Source organism: Ylistrum balloti, unplaced genomic scaffold (assembly GCF_031769215.1).
Source record: "Ylistrum balloti isolate Yb309-2 unplaced genomic scaffold, AGI_CSIRO_Ybal_v1 Utg369582, whole genome shotgun sequence".
In the NCBI taxonomy this organism is placed as follows: Eukaryota; Metazoa; Mollusca; class Bivalvia; order Pectinida; family Pectinidae; genus Ylistrum; species Ylistrum balloti.
Genome location: NW_026781872.1, coordinates 549,716 through 570,000, shown reverse-complemented (window position 1 = coordinate 570,000; position 20,285 = coordinate 549,716). Strand labels below are relative to the sequence as shown.

At 30.8% G+C, this 20,285-nt stretch overlaps 1 protein-coding gene across 1 annotated transcript in view; it reads right to left on the bottom strand.

Moving 5' to 3' along the window:
* Nucleotides 1–20,285, bottom strand: part of LOC132543623 (integrator complex subunit 9-like) — a 35,005-nt gene that overhangs the window by 1,619 nt on the left and 13,101 nt on the right. Inside the window, exons 13-20 of the mRNA XM_060207141.1 lie at nucleotides 20,000–20,042; nucleotides 18,599–18,727; nucleotides 12,280–12,335; nucleotides 11,839–11,988; nucleotides 11,420–11,506; nucleotides 10,813–10,911; nucleotides 7,792–7,908; nucleotides 6,882–6,941 (exon numbers count right to left, since the gene is read on the bottom strand). Of these exons, the coding sequence (XP_060063124.1) occupies nucleotides 6,882–6,941; nucleotides 7,792–7,908; nucleotides 10,813–10,911; nucleotides 11,420–11,506; nucleotides 11,839–11,988; nucleotides 12,280–12,335; nucleotides 18,599–18,727; nucleotides 20,000–20,042 (741 nt within the window). The remainder of the gene's footprint in view (nucleotides 1–6,881; nucleotides 6,942–7,791; nucleotides 7,909–10,812; nucleotides 10,912–11,419; nucleotides 11,507–11,838; nucleotides 11,989–12,279; nucleotides 12,336–18,598; nucleotides 18,728–19,999; nucleotides 20,043–20,285) is intronic.

Here is a 20,285-nt window from a genome sequence, read left to right as displayed (position 1 = left end):
AATGTACAATGTATATTTCCTGTATACATCTACTGTATCACAGATATTGATTGTCACTAATGTACAATGTATATTTCCTGTATACATCTACTGTATCACAGATATTGATTGTCACTAATGTACAATGTATATTTCCTGACTGTATACATCTACTGTATCACAGATATTGATTGTCACTAATGTACAATGTATATTTCCTGTATACATCCACTGTACCACAGATATTGATTGTCACTAATGTACCATGTATATTTCCTGACTATATACATCTACTGTATCACAGATATTGATTGTCACTAATGTACAATGTATATTTCCTGACTGTATACATCTACTGTACCACAGATATTGATTGTCACTAATGTACAATGTATATTTCCTGACTGTATACATCTACTGTATCACAGATATTGATTGTCACTAATGTACCATGTATATTTCCTGTATACATCTACTGTATCACAGATATTGATTGTCACTAATGTACCATGTATATTTCCTGTATACATCTACTGTATCACAGATATTGATTGTCACTAATGTACAATGTATATTTCCTGTATACATCTACTGTATCACAGATATTGATTGTCACTAATGTACAATGTATATTTCCTGTATACATCTACTGTATCACAGATATTGATTGTCACTAATGTACCATGTATATTTCCTGTATACATCTACTGTATCACAGATATTGATTGTCACTAATGTACCATGTATATTTCCTGTATACCATGTATATTTCATCTACTGTACCACAGATATTGATTGTCACTAATGTACAATGTATATTTCCTGACTGTATACATCTACTGTATCACAGATATTGATTGTCACTAATGTACCATGTATATTTCCTGTATACATCTACTGTATCACAGATATTGATTGTCACTAATGTACCATGTATATTTCCTGTATACATCTACTGTACCACAGATATTGATTGTCACTAATGTACAATGTATATTTCCTGACTGTATACATCTACTGTACCACAGATATTGATTGTCACTAATGTACCATGTATATTTCCTGTATACATCTACTGTACCACAGATATTGATTGTCACTAATGTACCATGTATATTTCCTGTATACATCTACTGTACCACAGATATTGATTGTCACTAATGTACAATGTATATTTCCTGTATACATCTACTGTACCACAGATATTGATTGTCACTAATGTACAATGTATATTTCCTGATTGTCACTAATGTATACATCTACTGTATCACAGATATTGATTGTCACTAATGTACCATGTATATTTCCTGTATACATCTACTGTATCACAGATATTGATTGTCACTAATGTACCATGTATATTTCCTGTATACATCTACTGTATCACAGATATTGATTGTCACTAATGTACCATGTATATTTCCTGTATACATGTATCACAGATATTGATTGTCACTAATGTACCATGTATATTTCCTGTATACATCTACTGTATCACAGATATTGATTGTCACTAATGTACAATGTATATATTTCCTGACTATATACTGTACCACAGATATTGATTGTCACTAATGTACAATGTATATTTCCTGTATACATCTACTGTATCACAGATATTGATTGTCACTAATGTACAATGTATATTTCCTGACTGTATACATCTACTGTACCACAGATATTGATTGTCACTAATGTACAATGTATATTTCCTGACTGTATACATCTACTGTATCACAGATATTGATTGTCACTAATGTACAATGTATATTTCCTGACTGTATACATCTACTGTATCACAGATATTGATTGTCCTAATGTACCATGTATATTTCCTGTATATTTCCTGTATACATCTACTGTATATTGATTGTCACTAATGTACCATGTATATTTCCTGTACTGTACCACAGATATTGATTGTCACTAATGTACCATGTATATTTCCTGTATACATCTACTGTACCACAGATATTGATTGTCACTAATGTACAATGTATATTTCCTGTATACATCTACTGTATCACAGATATTGATTGTCACTAATGTACCATGTATATTTCCTGTATACATCTACTGTACCACAGATATTGATTGTCACTAATGTACAATGTATATTTCCTATATACATCTACTGTACCACAGATATTGATTGTCACTAATGTACAATGTATATTTCCTGTATACATCTACTGTATCACAGATATTGATTGTCACTAATGTACCATGTATATTTCCTGTATACATCTACTGTACCACAGATATTGATTGTCACTAATGTACAATGTATATTTCCTGTATACATCTACTGTACCACAGATATTGATTGTCACTAATGTACAATGTATATTTCCTGTATACATCTACTGTATACATATTGATTGTCACTAATGTACTGTATATTTCCTGTATACAGATATTGATTGTCACTAATGTACCATGTATATTTCCTGTATACATCTATACATCTACTGTATCACAGATATTGATTGTCACTAATGTACAATGTATATTTCCTGTATACATCTACTGTACCACACTCTACTGTATCACAGATATTGATTGTCACTAATGTACCCTGTATGTATATTTCCTGATTTCCTGTATACATCTACTGTACCACAGATATTGATTGTCACTAATGTACCATGTATATTTCCTGTATACATCTACTGTACCACAGATATTGATTGTCACTAATGTACAATGTATATTTCCTATATACATCTACTGTACCACAGATATTGATTGTCACTAATGTAAAATGTATATTTCCTGACTGTATACATCTACTGTATCACAGATATTGATTGTCACTAATGTACCAATGTATATTTCCTGTATACATCTACTGTACCACAGATATTGATTGTCACTAATGTACAATGTATATTTCCTGACTGTATACATCTACTGTATCACAGATATTGATTGTCACTAATGTACCATGTATATTTCCTGTATACATCTACTGTATCACAGATATTGATTGTCACTAATGTACAATGTATATTTCCTGTATACATGTATACATCTACTGTACCACAGATATTGATTGTCACTAATGTACAATGTATATTTCCTGTATACATCTACTGTATCACAGATATTGATTGTCACTAATGTACAATGTATATTTCCTGTATACATCTACTGTACCACAGATATTGATTGTCACTAATGTACCATGTATATTTCCTGTATACATCTACTGTACCACAGATATTGATTGTCACTAATGTACAATGTATATTTCCTGACTATACATCTACTGTACCACAGATATTGATTGTCACTAATGTACAATGTATATTTCCTGTATACTGTATACATCACTACTGTATATTTCATACACTGTACCACAGATATTGATTGTCACTAATGTACCTGACTGTATACATCTACTGTATGTATATTTCCTAATGTATATATTTCCTGTATACTACTGTATCACAGATATTGATTGTCACTAATGTACAATGTATATTTCCTGTATACATCTACTGTATCACAGATATTGATTGTCACTAATGTACAATGTATATTTCCTGTATACATCTACTGTACCACAGATATTGATTGTCACTAATGTACCATGTATATTTCCTGTATACATCTACTGTATCACAGATATTGATTGTCACTAATGTACAATTTATATTTCCTGTATATTTCTGTATACATCTACTGTACCACAGATATTGATTGTCACTAATGTACACAGATATTGATTGTCACTAATGTACCATGTATATTTCCTGTGTATACAGATATTGATTGTCACTAATGTACTGTATATTTCCTGTATACATCTACTGTACCACAGATATTGATTGTCACTAATGTACCATGTATATTTCCTGTATACATCTACTGTACCACAGATATTGATTGTCACTAATGTAAAATGTATATTTCCTGTATACATCTACTGTATCACAGATATTGATTGTCACTAATGTACAATGTATATTTCCTGTATACATCTACTGTACCACAGATATTGATTGTCACTAATGTACCTGACTGTATGTATATTTCCTGTACTGTATATTTCATCACAGATATTGATTGTCACTAATGTACTGTATACATCTACTGTATCACAGATATTGATTGTCACTAATGTACCATGTATATTTCCTGTATACATCTACTGTATCACATCTACTGTATCACAGATATTGATTGTCACTAATGTACCATGTATATTTCCTGTATACATCTACTGTATCACAGATATTGATTGTCACTAATGTACCATGTATATTTCCTGTATACATCTACTGTATCACAGATATTGATTGTCACTAATGTACCATGTATATTTCCTGTATACATCTACTGTATACAGATATTGATTGTCACTAATGTACCATGTATATTTCCTGTATACATTACTGTATCACAGATATTGATTGTCACTAATGTACTGTATACATATTGATTGTCTACTGTATATTTCCTGTATACATCTACTGTATATATTGATTGTCACTAATGTACAATGTATATTTCCTATATACATCTACTGTACCACAGATATTGATTGTCACTAATGTACAATGTATATTTCCTGACTGTATACATCTACTGTATCACAGATATTGATTGTCACTAATGTACCATGTATATTTCCTGTATACATCTACTGTATCACAGATATTGATTGTCACTAATGTACCATGTATATTTCCTGTATACATCTACTGTACCACAGATATTGATTGTCACTAATGTACCATGTATATTTCCTGTATTCTCCACAGATGATTGTCACTAATGTATACATACTACTGTATCACAGATATTGATTGTCACTAATGTACCATGTATATATTTCCTGTATATATTTCATACTACTGTATCACAGATATTGATTGTCACTAATGTACCATGTATATTTCCTGTATACATCTACTGTACCACAGATATTGATTGTCACTAATGTACCATGTATATTTCCTGTATACATCTACTGTACCACAGATATTGATTGTCACTAATGTACCATGTGTATACATCTACTGTATCACAGATATTGATTGTCACTAATGTACAATGTATATTTCCTGACTGTATACATCTACTGTATCACAGATATTGATTGTCACTAATGTACCATGTATATTTCCTGTATACATCTACTGTACCACAGATATTGATTGTCACTAATGTAAAATGTATATTTCCTGTATACATCTACTGTATCACAGATATTGATTGTCACTAATGTACCATGTATATTTCCTGTATACATCTACTGTATCACAGATATTGATTGTCACTAATGTACAATGTATATTTCCTGACTGTATACATCTACTGTATCACAGATATTGATTGTCACTAATGTACAATGTATATTTCCTGTATACATCTACTGTACCACAGATATTGATTGTCACTAATGTACAATGTATATTTCCTGTTATACATCTACTGTACACAGATATTGATTGTCACTAATGTACCATGTATATTTCCTGTATACATGTATCACAGATATTGATTGTCACTAATGTACCATGTATATTTCCTGTATACATCTACTGTATCACAGATATTGATTGTCACTAATGTACAATGTATATTTCCTGTATACATCTACTGTACCACAGATATTGATTGTCACTAATGTACAATGTATATTTCCTGTATACATCTACTGTATCACAGATATTGATTGTCACTAATGTACCATGTATATTTCCTGTATACATCTACTGTATCACAGATATTGATTGTCACTAATGTACAATGTATATTTCCTGACTGTATACATCTACTGTATCACAGATATTGATTGTCACTAATGTACAATGTATATTTCCTGTATACATCTACTGTATCACAGATATTGATTGTCACTAATGTACTGTATATTTCCTGTATACATCTACTGTATCACAGATATTGATTGTCACTAATGTACAATGTATATTTCCTGTATACATCTACTGTATCACAGATATTGATTGTCACTAATGTACAATGTATATTTCCTGTATACATCTACTGTATCACAGATATTGATTGTCACTAATGTACAATGTATATTTCCTGTATACATCTACTGTATCACAGATATTGATTTGTCACTAATGTACAATGTATATTTCCTGTATACATCTACTGTATCACAGATATTGATTGTCACTAATGTACAATGTATATTTCCTGTATACATCTACTGTACCACAGATATTGATTGTCACTAATGTACAATGTATATTTCCTGACTGTATACATCTACTGTATCACAGATATTGATTGTCACTAATGTACAATGTATATTTCCTGACTGTATACATCTACTGTACCACAGATATTGATTGTCACTAATGTACAATGTATATTTCCTGACTGTATACATCTACTGTACCACAGATATTGATTGTCACTAATGTACAATGTGTATTTCCTGACTGTATACATCTACTGTATCACAGATATTGATTGTCACTAATGTACAATGTATATTTCCTGACTGTATACATCTACTGTATCACAGATATTGATTGTAACTAATGTACAATGTGTATTTCCTGACTGTATACATCTACTGTATCAAAGATACACAGATAGAGCAATCATCAGATACACTTGATACTTGAAGGATATCATAGATATTGATAGATTATTAAATAATGTGAACAGATACAGTTACCAGGTGTATGATGGAGCACCCCTCACCCATACTTTACACTTGAAGAAAAGACTAACCAGATGTATGATTGAGCCCCCCCCCCCCTTCACCTATACTTTACACTTTAAGAAAACACTTACCAAGTGTATGATGGAGCACCCCTCACCCATACTTTACACTTTAAGAAAACACTAACCAGATGTATGATTGAGCCCCTCCTCACCCATACTTTACACTTTAAGAAAACACTTACCAGGTGTATGATGGAGCCATCCTCACCAATATTTTCCACCTTGATATCTGTTATACCTTGCTGTATAGTAGAAAACACACAAGTATTTAAACATGACGATCTAGAAGTATGATCATAGACTTACATAAGTTCCTGGTACATGTATAAACAGACAGAATTTATTTACATATCAGAAATTTGAAAAAAAAGTTTAACATTGATAAATATTATTTGATTTACTATAAACTAACTTTCTGTCACAGATACTAAAATTTGTGATTTCAGAAATACAGATATGTTGCCATTTAAATTTAGTAAGGAGCCATATTGAAGGCAGCTAATTTGGCCATAACAGGTAAGTTAACACTAGGCCATGCAAAGGGACACATGTCAGTTTATGAGCTGTTAATGGACCGGAACAACTTGTGCCCTTTCAATAACAGCAATTATCATATACTATACACTGACGAATAAGCCAGTCCAACTTTCAAATTAATTATGTGTCTTGCACTTATGGTTCCTTAGCAATGTGTAGGTTGATCAAAGTCCTTTTAATGCTTAATATGTATAGCGCCATATACAAGTGATCTGGTCATTGAATTCAAGCACACTAGGGATTTTGTACATTCAAGTTACTAAACATGGACTCCTAAGAATTGAAAAGGATGAAATGAATTGTCCTTGGCACTGAATATAACAGCAGTATGTAATGAACATAGGATAAACTTAAAGGCAGGAAGGTAGTCATATATAATTAATTAACGAAGTTTCAAAACTGAATTTCATCATCCATAACGTAAACTTGTCATGATTAATTTACATGATTTTGCTTTGATCACAAAATTTATTGAGGTAAGTCACGCACAATAGAAAGAAGGTTTACTGTTCCAAATCTATACACTAACACAGACAAATGACTACAAAAAATTACCTTAGTGAGTGCATCTACAAAAGACTGAATGTTGAGTTTTCCCCATATGTACGATTTTGGTCGTATCAGTGAACCATCAGCTCGTCTTTTTATAGATAAAGACTCGGATGACAATGGCTGAAATATACAGTAGAAAACATGATAAAGAAAGATGTGTCATCAAAAGATTTAATGTAAAATCTTGTAAAAACTGGATACAAGTAATAACTAATAAGTACATAGATCAACGCCTTCATAGAAAATAATCTCGTAAATAAATGGTCAAGGGGAACTTTGACCAGATATACTTTACCCCCCCCCCCCCCCCCCCCCCCCCCTTCCTCCTCATCTTTTAGTAAGTGGAGGATATACTCAGAGGAACAGGGGGCATTTTTTCTGATACATTTGATATGATATATACTGTTACAAAGAATGCATCACTGCTATTTTCTGATGTTCATTATTAGTATCTGGAAAATTCCTCCAGTAAAATCAGCATTTATCTTAAAATTGATTATCTAAAATTTTATAATTTCAGCATATTTTCAAACTCCAAGTTAAACCATCAAAACAAGAACAATACTATTGCTAATAACACATCACATTAACTATTTCACAGTGATTCCCATAACAAGGTAATCTCTTCAGGTAGTTTGTCTCTTAATGAAGGTGATCTCTTAAGATAGTTTGTCTTTTAATGAAGCTGATCTCTTAAGATAGTTTGTCTCTTAATGAAGGTGATATCTTAAGATAGTTTGTCTTTTAATGAAGGTAATCTCTTCAGGTAGTTTGTCTCTTAATGAAGGTGATCTCTTAAGATAGTTTGTCTCTTAATTAAGGTGATCTCTTAAGATAGTTTGTCTCTTAATGAAGGTGATCTCTCCAGGTAGTTTGTCTCTTAATGAAGGTGATCTCTCAAGGTAGTTTGTCTCTTAATGAAGGTGATCTCTCCAGGTAGTTTGTCTTTTAATGAAGCTGATCTCTTAAGATAGTTTGTCTCTTAATGAAGGTGATATCTTAAGATAGTTTGTCTTTTAATGAAGGTAATCTCTTCAGGTAGTTTGTCTCTTAATGAAGGTGATCTCTTAAGATAGTTTGTCTCTTAATGAAGCTGATCTCTTAAGATAGTTTGTCTCTTAATGAAGCTGATCTCTTAAGATAGTTTGTCTCTTAATGAAGGTGATATCTTAAGATAGTTTGTCTTTTAATGAAGGTGATCTCTCCAGGTAGTTTGTCTCTTAATGAAGGTGATCTCTTAAGATAGTTTGTCTCTTAATTAAGGTGATCTCTTAAGATAGTTTGTCTCTTAATGAAGGTGATCTCTCCAGGTAGTTTGTCTCTTAATGAAGGTGATCTCTCAAGGTAGTTTGTCTCTTAATGAAGGTGATCTCTCCAGGTAGTTTGTCTCTTAATGAAGGTGATATCTTAAGAAAGTTTGTCTCTTAATGAAGGTGATATCTTAAGATAGTTTATCTCTTAATGAAGGTGATCTCTCCAGGTAGTTTGTCTCTTAATGAAGGTGATATCTTAAGGTAGTTTGTCTCTTAATGACGCTGATCTCTTAAGGTAGTTTGTCTCTTAATGAAGGTGATATCTTAAGGTAGTTTGGCTCTTAATGAAGCTGATCTCTTAAGATAGTTTGTCTCTTAATGAAGGGGATATCTTAAGATAGTTTGTCTCTTAATGATGCTGATCTCTTAAGGTAGTTTGTCTCTTAATGAAGGTGATATCTTAAGGTAGTCTGGCTCTTAATGAAGCTGATCTCTTAAGATAGTTTGTCTCTTAATGAAGGTGATATCTTAAGATAGTTTGTCTCTTAATGACGCTGATCTCTTAAGGTAGTTTGTCTCTTAATGAAGGTGATATCTTAAGGTAGTTTGGCTCTTAATGAAGCTGATCTCTTAAGATAGTTTGTCTCTTAATGAAGGTGATATCTTAAGATAGTTTGTCTCTTAATGAAGGTGATCTCTCCAGGTAGTTTGTCTCTTAATGAAGGTGATATCTTAAGATAGTTTGTCTCTTAATGAAGGTGATCTCTCCAGGTAGTTTGTCTCTTAATGAAGGTGATCTCTCCAGGTAGTTTGTCTCTTAATGAAGGTGATCTCTCCAGGTAGTTTGTCTCTTAATGAAACTGATCTCTTAAGATAGTTTGTCTCTTAATGAAGCTGATCTCTTCTGGTAGTTTGTCTCTTAACAGAAGGCGATCTCTAAATGAAGGTGATATCTTAAGATAGCTTGTCTCTAAATGAAGGTGATCTCTTAAGATAGTTTGTCTCTCAATGAAGGTGATCTCTTAAGATAGTTTGTCTCTTAACAGAAGGTGATATCTTAATGAAGGTGATCTCTTAAGATAGCTTGTCTCTAAATGAAGGTGATCTCTTAAGATAGTTTGTCTCTTAATGAAAGTAATATCTTAAGGTAGTTTGTCTCTTAATGAAGGTGATCTCTTCAGGTAGTTTGTCTCTTAATGAAGGTGATCTCTCCAGGTAGTTTGTCTCTTAATGAAGGTGATCTCTCCATGTATTTTGTTACTTAATGAAGGTGATCTCTTAAGATAGTTTGTCTCTTTATGAAGGTGATCTCTTAAGGTAGTTTGTCTCTCAAGGTAGTTTGTCTCTTAATGAATGCGATCTCTTAAGGCAGTTAGTCTCTTAATGGAAGGTGATATCTTAAGGTAGTTTGTCTCTTAATGAAGATGATCTCTTAAAGCAGTTTGTCTCTTAATGGAAGGTGATCTCTCCAGGTAGTTTGTCTCTTAATTAAGGTGATCTCTTAAGGTAGTTTGTCTGTTAAGGTAGTTTGTCTGTTAAGGTAGTTTGTCTCTTAATGGACGGTGATCTCTTAATGAATGTGATCTTGTAATAAAGGTGGTCTCTTAATGAAGGTGGTCCTGTTATGAACATGGTGTCTCAAAGAAGGTAGTTTCTTAATAAAAGTGGTTTTGTAATGATTCATAAGTCAATTTTAAGAAGCATGCTTTAAGATTTTTAATTACATCATGTTCATAAGGAGAGAGGGTAATTCTCCATTTTCATGACTTACTTTTAACAGATATTTGTTGTCTTTGACCACGAGCGATGCTGTGACCATACAAAGACTAGTACCAGGCTTCACTTCTGATGGTTCCAATGATGCTGCAAGCTAAGTGGTGAAGATGGAGGAAACAATGTAATATGAATAAGATGCTGTATGTCAAAATGTCACACATAATTTCTGGCTGATTTTACTTTGTTTAATGAGTTTATTGTCCATGAATAGCCAAGGTCATTTTGAGAGAGAGTTTCCTTATAACAGCTGGTGGCTGCCTCCATGAGGCCATGTGTATAACATCTAGAGCAAACATGGTAAAGCACTAGAACATAACCATGACAGGCCAGTCCCTGCTCCCACGGAGCACACACTATATCAAAATCTTTTATTGTTTTCATAAGAACTGAGAAACAATTTTTTAAAATTACTCCACAGAAAGAAGAGTTTAAAAAGAAAGAAAAAAAGTTGATACCAAAGGATGATAAACCAAAGATGATAAATAGATTAAGTTCTGAGTTTTCTCTTCAGACTGAGCTTCTGTCGTCCTCATCTAAATAATAAACACCCGATCAAAAGTTCCTTTAAAATCTGATCATCAACTAATACCATGTTTACTTACCTCAGAGCTCAGCTCCACCGACTCAAACTGACGTTTAATAGGCAGTGACACAACCTCCCCACGTTTGTATGTCAGGGGGCCAGGTTCCTTCAACATTGAGTTTGTTAAAATCATATACATGCTAATTTTTAAAACATTCTGACCATAACACTTAAAGCAACATTTCATTTGTTAAAGTTTCAAATGTAGTAAATGATTGTACATTTAAAGTCTTCAGTTATTTCAATAACTTTTGAAAATTTACCTCAAAGCTTATTTTATCTTAATACTAATTGATATTTGAAATTTCAGCAATCATTTTCAAATACCAAGCAAGGAAGATAAATGTAATGAATTAACAAATGACACTACGGTAACAAATTTTGTCCTAATATCTCTCACTGCTTGAAATCTAATCCAATGTTTCTTTATCCACTTACCCATTCAATGACAAACTCTGTGCGATGAGGCATGGAGACTGGAGGATGTGTGTAATTCTCTGCAACTACCAGGTGTGTAGGTTTCAGGTCCTTTATCAGTTTATTAGCCTGGCCATAATTAAGGCTAGTGTCTATAGGACAATAACACACCTGGCAAATACAAACATGGTGAATTTTATTTGCTCAAAATATAGAAAAAAAATAAAGTCAGAACAGAACACTTTAACTTTTTTTTCTTCTGATGGTTCAAATGGTTTGGTTGTTTTCCAATATATTCCAAATGAAGCAATATCGACTGATTTCACAGAAATCATCAATTAAAAAATAGAATATCTTTCTTTCTATTCTTTTCATTTTCAAAGTATATGTTTTCACTTGTTTATCTACATTTAAAGTAATGTTTTACAGGTTTATAACTGGATAAAGATATTCAATACAAACCCTCATCTGCATGGGTTGATAGGGTGCTAAAGCTTCTAGGTATGGAAAGTCTGGTTCTGTAAATTTAGATATACAGCTTATAGATAAAGGATCAGAGCAAATCCAAACCATCATAAAATATAACAATAAAAAAGAAAAAAATAACTCATAAAGTTAAAATATAACAACAAAACAGAAAAAAATAAGAAAACAGGAAAAATAACCCATAAAGTTAAAATATAACAAAACAGGAAAAAATAACCCATTAAGTTAAAATATAACAACAAAACAGAAAAAAATAACCCATAAAGTTAAAATATAACAACAAAACAGAAAAAAATAAGAAAACAGGAAAAATAACCCATAAAGTTAAAATATAACAAAACAGGAAAAAATAACCCATAAAGTTAAAATATAACAACAAAACAGAAAAAAATAACCCATAAAGTTAAAATAAAAATAACCCATAAAGTTAAAATATAACAACAAAACAGGAAAAATAACCCATTAAGTTAAAATATAACAACAAAACAGGAAAAATAACCCATTAAGTTAAAATATAACAACAAAACAGAAAAAAATAAGAAAACAGGAAAAATAACCCATAAAGTTAAAATATAACAAAACAGGAAAAAATAACCCATAAAGTTAAAATATAACAAAACAGGAAAAAATAACCCATAAAGTTAAAATATAACAACAAAACAGAAAAAAATAACCCATAAAGTTAAAATAAAAATAACCCATAAAGTTAAAATATAACAACAAAACAGGAAAAATAACCCATTAAGTTAAAATATAACAACAAAACAGGAAAATATAACCCATAAAGTTAAAATATAACAACAAAACAGGAAAAATAACTCATAAAGTTAAAATATAACAACAAAACAGGAAAAATAACCCATAAAGTTAAAATATAACAACAAAACAGAAAAAAATAACTCATAAAGTTAAAATATAACAACAAAACAGAAAAAAATAACCCATAAAGTTAAAATATAACAACAAAACAGGAAAAAATAACCCATAAAGTTAAAATATAACAACAAAACAGAAAAAAATAACCCATAAAGTTAAAATATAACAACAAAACAGGAAAAAATAACCCATAAAGTTAAAATATAGCAACAAAACAGAAAAAATAACCCATAAAGTTAAAATATAACAACAAAACAGAAAAAAATAAGAAAACAGGAAAAATAACCCATAAAGTTAAAATATAACAAAACAGGAAAAAATAGCCCATAAAGTTAAAATATAACAACAAAACAGAAAAAAATAACCCATAAAGTTAAAATAAAAATAACCCATAAAGTTAAAATATAACAACAAAACAGGAAAAATAACCCATTAAGTTAAAATATAACAACAAAACAGGAAAAATAACCCATTAAGTTAAAATATAACAACAAAACAGAAAAAAATAAGAAAACAGGAAAAATAACCCATAAAGTTAAAATATAACAAAACAGGAAAAAATAACCCATAAAGTTAAAATATAACAAAACAGGAAAAAATAACCCATAAAGTTAAAATATAACAACAAAACAGAAAAAAATAACCCATAAAGTTAAAATAAAAATAACCCATAAAGTTAAAATATAACAACAAAACAGGAAAAATAACCCATTAAGTTAAAATATAACAACAATACAGGAGAATATTACCCATAAAGTTAAAATATAACAACAAAACAGGAAAAATAACTCATAAAGTTAAATATAACAACAAAACAGGAAAAATAACCCATAAAGTTAAAATATAACAACAAAACAGAAAAAAATAACTCATAAAGTTAAAATATAACAACAAAACAGAAAAAAATAACCCATAAAGTTAAAATATAACAACAAAACAGGAAAAAATAACCCATAAAGTTAAAATATAACAACAAAACAGAAAAAAATAACCCATAAAGTTAAAATATAACAACAAAACAGGAAAAAATAACCCATAAAGTTAAAATATAGCAACAAAACAGGCAAAATAACTCATAAAGTTAAAATATAACAACAAAACAGGAAAAAATAACCCATAAAGTTAAAATATAACAACAAAACAGGAAAAATAACTCATAAAGTTAAAATATAACAACAAAACAGGAAAAAATAACCCATAAAGTTAAAATATAGCAACAAAACAGGCAAAATAACTCATAAATTTAAAATATAACAACAAAACAGGAAAAAATAACCCATAAAGTTAAAATATAACAACAAAACAGGAAAAATAACTCATAAAGTTAAAATATAACAACAAAACAGAAAAAAATAACTCATAAAGTTAAAATATAACAACAAAACTGGCAAAATAACTCATAAAGTTAAAATATAACAACAAAACAGGAAAAAATAACCCATAAAGTTAAAATATAACAACAAAACAGGAAAAATAACTCATAAAGTTAAAATATAACAACAAAACTGGCAAAATAACTCATAAAGTTAAAATATAACAACAAAACAGGAAAAAATAACCCATAAAGTTAAAATATAACAACAAAACAGGAAAAAATAACCCATAAAGTTAAAATATAACAACAAAACTGGCAAAATAACTCATAAAGTTAAAATATAACAACAAAACAGGAAAAAATAACCCATAAAGTTAAAATATAACAACAAAACAGGAAAAAATAACCCATAAAGTTAAAATATAACAACAAAACAGGAAAAATAACTCATAAAGTTAAAATATAACAACAAAACAGAAAAAAATAACCCATAAAGTTAAAATAAAAATAACTCATAAAGTTAAAATATAACAACAAAACTGGCAAAATAACTCATAAAGTTAAAATATAACAACAAAACAGGAAAAAATAACCCATAAAGTTAAAATATAACAACAAAACAGGAAAAAATAACCCATAAAGTTAAAATAAAAATAACTAATAAAGTTAAAATATAACAACAAAACAGAAAAAAAAACCCATAAAGTTAAAATATAACAACAAAACAGGAAAAAATAACCCATAAAGTTAAAATAAAAATAACTCATAAAGTTAAAATATAACAACAAAACAGGAAAAATAACTCATAAAGTTAAAATATAACAACAAAACAGAAAAAAATAACCCATAAAGTTAAAATAAAAATAACTCATTAAGTTAAAATATAACAACAAAACTGGCAAAATAACTCATAAAGTTAAAATATAACAACAAAACAGGAAAAAATAACCCATAAAGTTAAAATATAACAACAAAACAGGAAAAAATAACCCATAAAGTTAAAATAAAAATAACTCATAAAGTTAAAATATAACAACAAAACAGAAAAAAATAACCCATAAAGTTAAAATATAACAACAAAACAGGAAAAAATAACCCATAAAGTTAAAATAAAAATAACCCATAAAGTTAAAATATAACAACAAAACAGAAAAAAATAAGAAAACAGGAAATATAACAACAAAACAGGAAAAATAACTCATAAAGTTAAAATAAAAATAACTCATAAAGTTAAAATATAACAACAAAACAGAAAAAAATAAGAAAACAGGAAAAATAACTCATAAAGTTAAAATATAACAACAAAACAGGAAAAATAACTCATAAAGTTAAAATATAACAACAAAACAGAAAAAAATAACCCATTAAGTTAAAATATAACAACAAAACAGAAAAAATAACCCATAAAGTTAAAATATAACAACAAAACAGAAAAAAATAACCCATAAAGTTAAAATATAACAACAAAACAGAAAAAATAACTCATAAAGTTAAAATATAACAACAAAACAGGAAAAAATAACCCATAAAGTTAAAATATAACAACAAAACATGAAAAAATAACTCATAAAGTTAAAATATAACAACAAAACAGGAAAAAATAACCCATAAAGTAAGAAGGTAACATTCATCCATACACCATGAGAGCTAGAGTGCACTCTTCGATCAGTTGAGCATCAGGCTAGTAAGCCAGACTTAGTTGAGGCATGAGATAAATAATGGCCTCTGACCCCTGTTACATCAACATGTTGAACATAAAATCATGCAGGTTATGAATTGAAGTGACACCTTGTATTATTCTTCAAACTAAGCCAGTTTTCTTCCATTTCATAATCTTGAGTCTCTCTCTAGAGCATTTATGTACATATCATGAACATAAAACACCTGTCTGTAGCTGTAGTGGGATGTATGGTGTTTATGTATGCTAAATGTACTGGCTTTGTCCTACAGTAAGTCCAAATTGATAATCTACTATAAAAGAAAAAGGGAGGTAACCATTATAATTGTTTCTGCCGTAATTACCTCAATGGAGTAGAATTTTTTTTTAAAGACACTTTTGTTACTTTAATGAGTAAATTAAAACGGTTACAAGTGTAACAAAATGGATAGTAAAAGTACATTTTGGGTCAGAAATTAAAGTACAAAAGGTATCTCAGGGAACAATAACAACAGGTGTCATAGGTCAGGCACTGGACCAGGCTTAACGACCTGTCAGTGACAGGTAGTGATGCACGCCTGGTAACGGGAAGGGTGTGCACCTCAGTGTTGAAACATCGTGGCAGAATATCGCTGGTATGAGTGATCAGAACAGGTAGATGCTCTCTCCTGTCTGCCTCGTGCTGGTGAACGTATTTGTAAGTAAACAAGATAAGAAACAATGTATAAGGTAGATCAAAGATGGGAAGTTGATAACGGGTACTCCTAGTCGCACATGTCTTCATAATTAGATGCTCCGTGGGTTGGGTTATTGTTGTCCAATAGGGACTAGGCTGAAATTAAGTATTTGGGTAGTATTTATACTAAGACAATAGCCAGCAGAAGTTAGACGAGTCTGGGCTCGATTAGCTGGATAGAGTTGGGAGTATGGGACCTGCTCGGCAATGGAGCGGGCCCTGGACAAGTTGACCCAAAGACGTTTGTATGGAACTCTTTGATATGGACGGGCAGGTAATTCTTTTTTGTCTGCCTTACACAGGTTATTATTTTTGGTGCCACGACATGCTGCTGTATGTTGATTAGGAACTATCTTTTGTAATGGATATTAATGCGAAGTACTAACTATGGAAAAACCACTATACGATGAAATAAACGTTTTGGTCAACCCAAGTAAACACCGTGTTTAGTCCAATTTGTGACACAAGTTGGAAAGTTTAATGTGTTTGCCATAGTTTAAAAGAGTATAAACACAAAAGGACAAAAAAAAAAAAAAAAACCAAAAAAAGTCCAGTGCACAATGTTGTAAAGAGCTACAGATCTGGACAGCCTACTTTTCAGTTAGTCCTTTTCACTGATCGAGATAGCTCGTTTCGTTTACGTGGTTTCATCATTGCTTGATAAAGTTTTGTGACAATGAAAATATGATGTGCAAAATTTGGAACATATACATGTTTTTTTATTGTTCAAACGATTTGGAGAGTGTACTATCACTACAAAAACAGCTAACAACCCTTGACAACGTGTGTGCATGCAAGCAAAGGAATATCGGTCAAAAAGACTACATAATTCACTTTTGGGTTTACAGGGCTTCTAAGGTGTTTAACAGCATACCTACTGATATGTCAATATATAATTAACCAACAATAGATCGCTACTAAAATGTGTCTGGCATGCAGTTTCACACAAGTTCATCCAATAATGATGTTAACTTCGCATAACGCCACCTGGTGACAGGGTTGGGGACACTGGTCAGAACTTGGTCATAATTGTGAGGTCAATTATCATTAATTATTGGTCGTTAAGACTGTAAGAAGTGGTCGTAATACGGAATAGCTGGGTGGTCGTAATACTGAAGCAACCAATAGAAAGGTATATAGTGAAAAAAATGGGACTGGGAAAAAGTGCCCGTAATAACGGGTTGGTCATAATTGTGAGGTGGTCATTAGGTGATGTTTCCCTGTACATACTGAAAGATGGTGTTGGGCTTGTTGTAGATTTAATGTAGTTAATTGTTACTTTACATCCTATTAAACTTAAGGTCATTCAAGGACGTGACATGTTAAAGACAATTTCAACATATGTATGTAAAAACAATTAAAATCACAATATGACAACAATTTCGGGTCTTGCTGTGGGTTTTTCACATCTGAAAGGCTAATTTTAAGTAAATAACTAGGTTTAGGTCCTGGAGGACAGCAAGAGTTCTCCAAGCCATCAACCTTCTGCCAGTAACTAGTGAGTGTCCTACATAGGCCTAGAACCCATAACCTAGAGGTGGAGGGCTAGTGATAACAATGGTCATACACCTTAAACACTCAGCCACCGCCGACCCTAGATTATTATAGGACACCGCAACACAATTTATTCATAATTTTCCAGAGCAGCTATATATATTTGTAGGTGTATTATCAGGCATCAACTAATTGTTTAATGAATAAGGTTGCTTACCTGTAAATATAATCGTATTCCCAGAAGACTTCCCCCACATCTCAATAAAGTGGACAACGTCACCCATCCTCAGAGATGGGTGACCGGTAAAAACGATACACGGTGTCTTAAAGTCTGTGTTCAAACCATCTGTCAAATAAAACATTAAACCAATGTCTAAAATTACATTTTCCTCAAACTGTCAAATCAAACATTAAACCAATGTCTAAAATGACATTTTCCTCAAACTGTCAAATAAAACATTAAACCAATGTCTAAAATTACATTTTCCTCAAACCATCTGTCAAATAAAACATTAAACCAATGTCTAAAATTACATTTTCCTCAAACCATCTGTCAAATAAAACATTAAACCAATGTCTAAAATTACATTTTCCTCAAACTGTCAAATCAAACATTAAACCAATGTCTAAAATTACATTTTCCTCAAACTGTCAAATCAAACATTAAACCAATGTCTAAAATTACATTTTCCTCAAACCATCTGTCAAATTAAACATTAAACCAATGTCTAAAATTACATTTTCCTCAAACTGTCAAATAAAACATTAAACCAATGTCTAAAATTACATTTTCCTCAAACCATCTGTCAAATAAAACATTAAACCAATGTCTAAAATTACATTTTCCTCAAACTGTCAAATAAAACATTAAACCAATGTCTAAAATTACATTTTCCTCAAACCATCTGTCACATTAAACATTAAACCAATGTCTAAAATTACATTTTTCTCCAACCATCTGTCAAATAAAACATTAAACCAAAGTCTAAAATTACATTTTCCTCAAACTGTCAAATAAAACATTAAACCAATGTCTAAAATGACATTTTCCTCAAACCATCTGTCAAATTAAACATTAAACCAATGTCTAAAATTACATTTTCCTCAACCCATCTGTCAAATTAAACATTTAACAAATTTTCTATGTCCTTAGTTATAGCTCTTTGCTAATAAATTATGAAGACTCTCAGACAATAGCAGAGATGAAGGAGGGTGTTTTTCATAGCCATCAAATTTAATGGGGAGGGATACTAATGCATCCTCTGTCAAGCTACTGCTTTTAACGCTAATTTTCTGCCTTTTCAAGTTCTGTGAAGTACCATGATATCACAACGATAAAATTCATCCAGAAGAGCAATAAAAGTGAAGTACATACATCTGACTTTTGTTAAAACCAAAGTCCGACTTGGGAATTTTGTTTACCAACTACTTGGAAGAACAAGGGAACAAATTCTGATCCAAAAATATATATATATCTCAACACATATTTGATAAAAGCACTTTCCTGACCAATAATGATATCCTTTCTACACCAATGTCAGCATAACAATATTTCTCTAAAACTAGTTTTATATCTCCTTTTCCAAGACCTCCAAAAATACATCAGTGCTCCACGTACCATGTATGTTGTTGAAGTGTTTCAGTCTGCCTAGTGTCACCAACTGTAATGAAAATAGATAGGGCCAGTTACTGTATTGTATAGTTATATACTGTAATACATTCATTATTATACAATCAAAACAAACGTAAAGACATTTTTATTGTCAACAATATCATTGACAGGATATTGATATGATTCAAGTATACAAACTAACACATGGAGAATATGATAGGGCTATCGCGGCAGATTTCCTGATACAAAACAATAACAAGATAACAAGAGGGCACAGTTTTCCACTATTAAA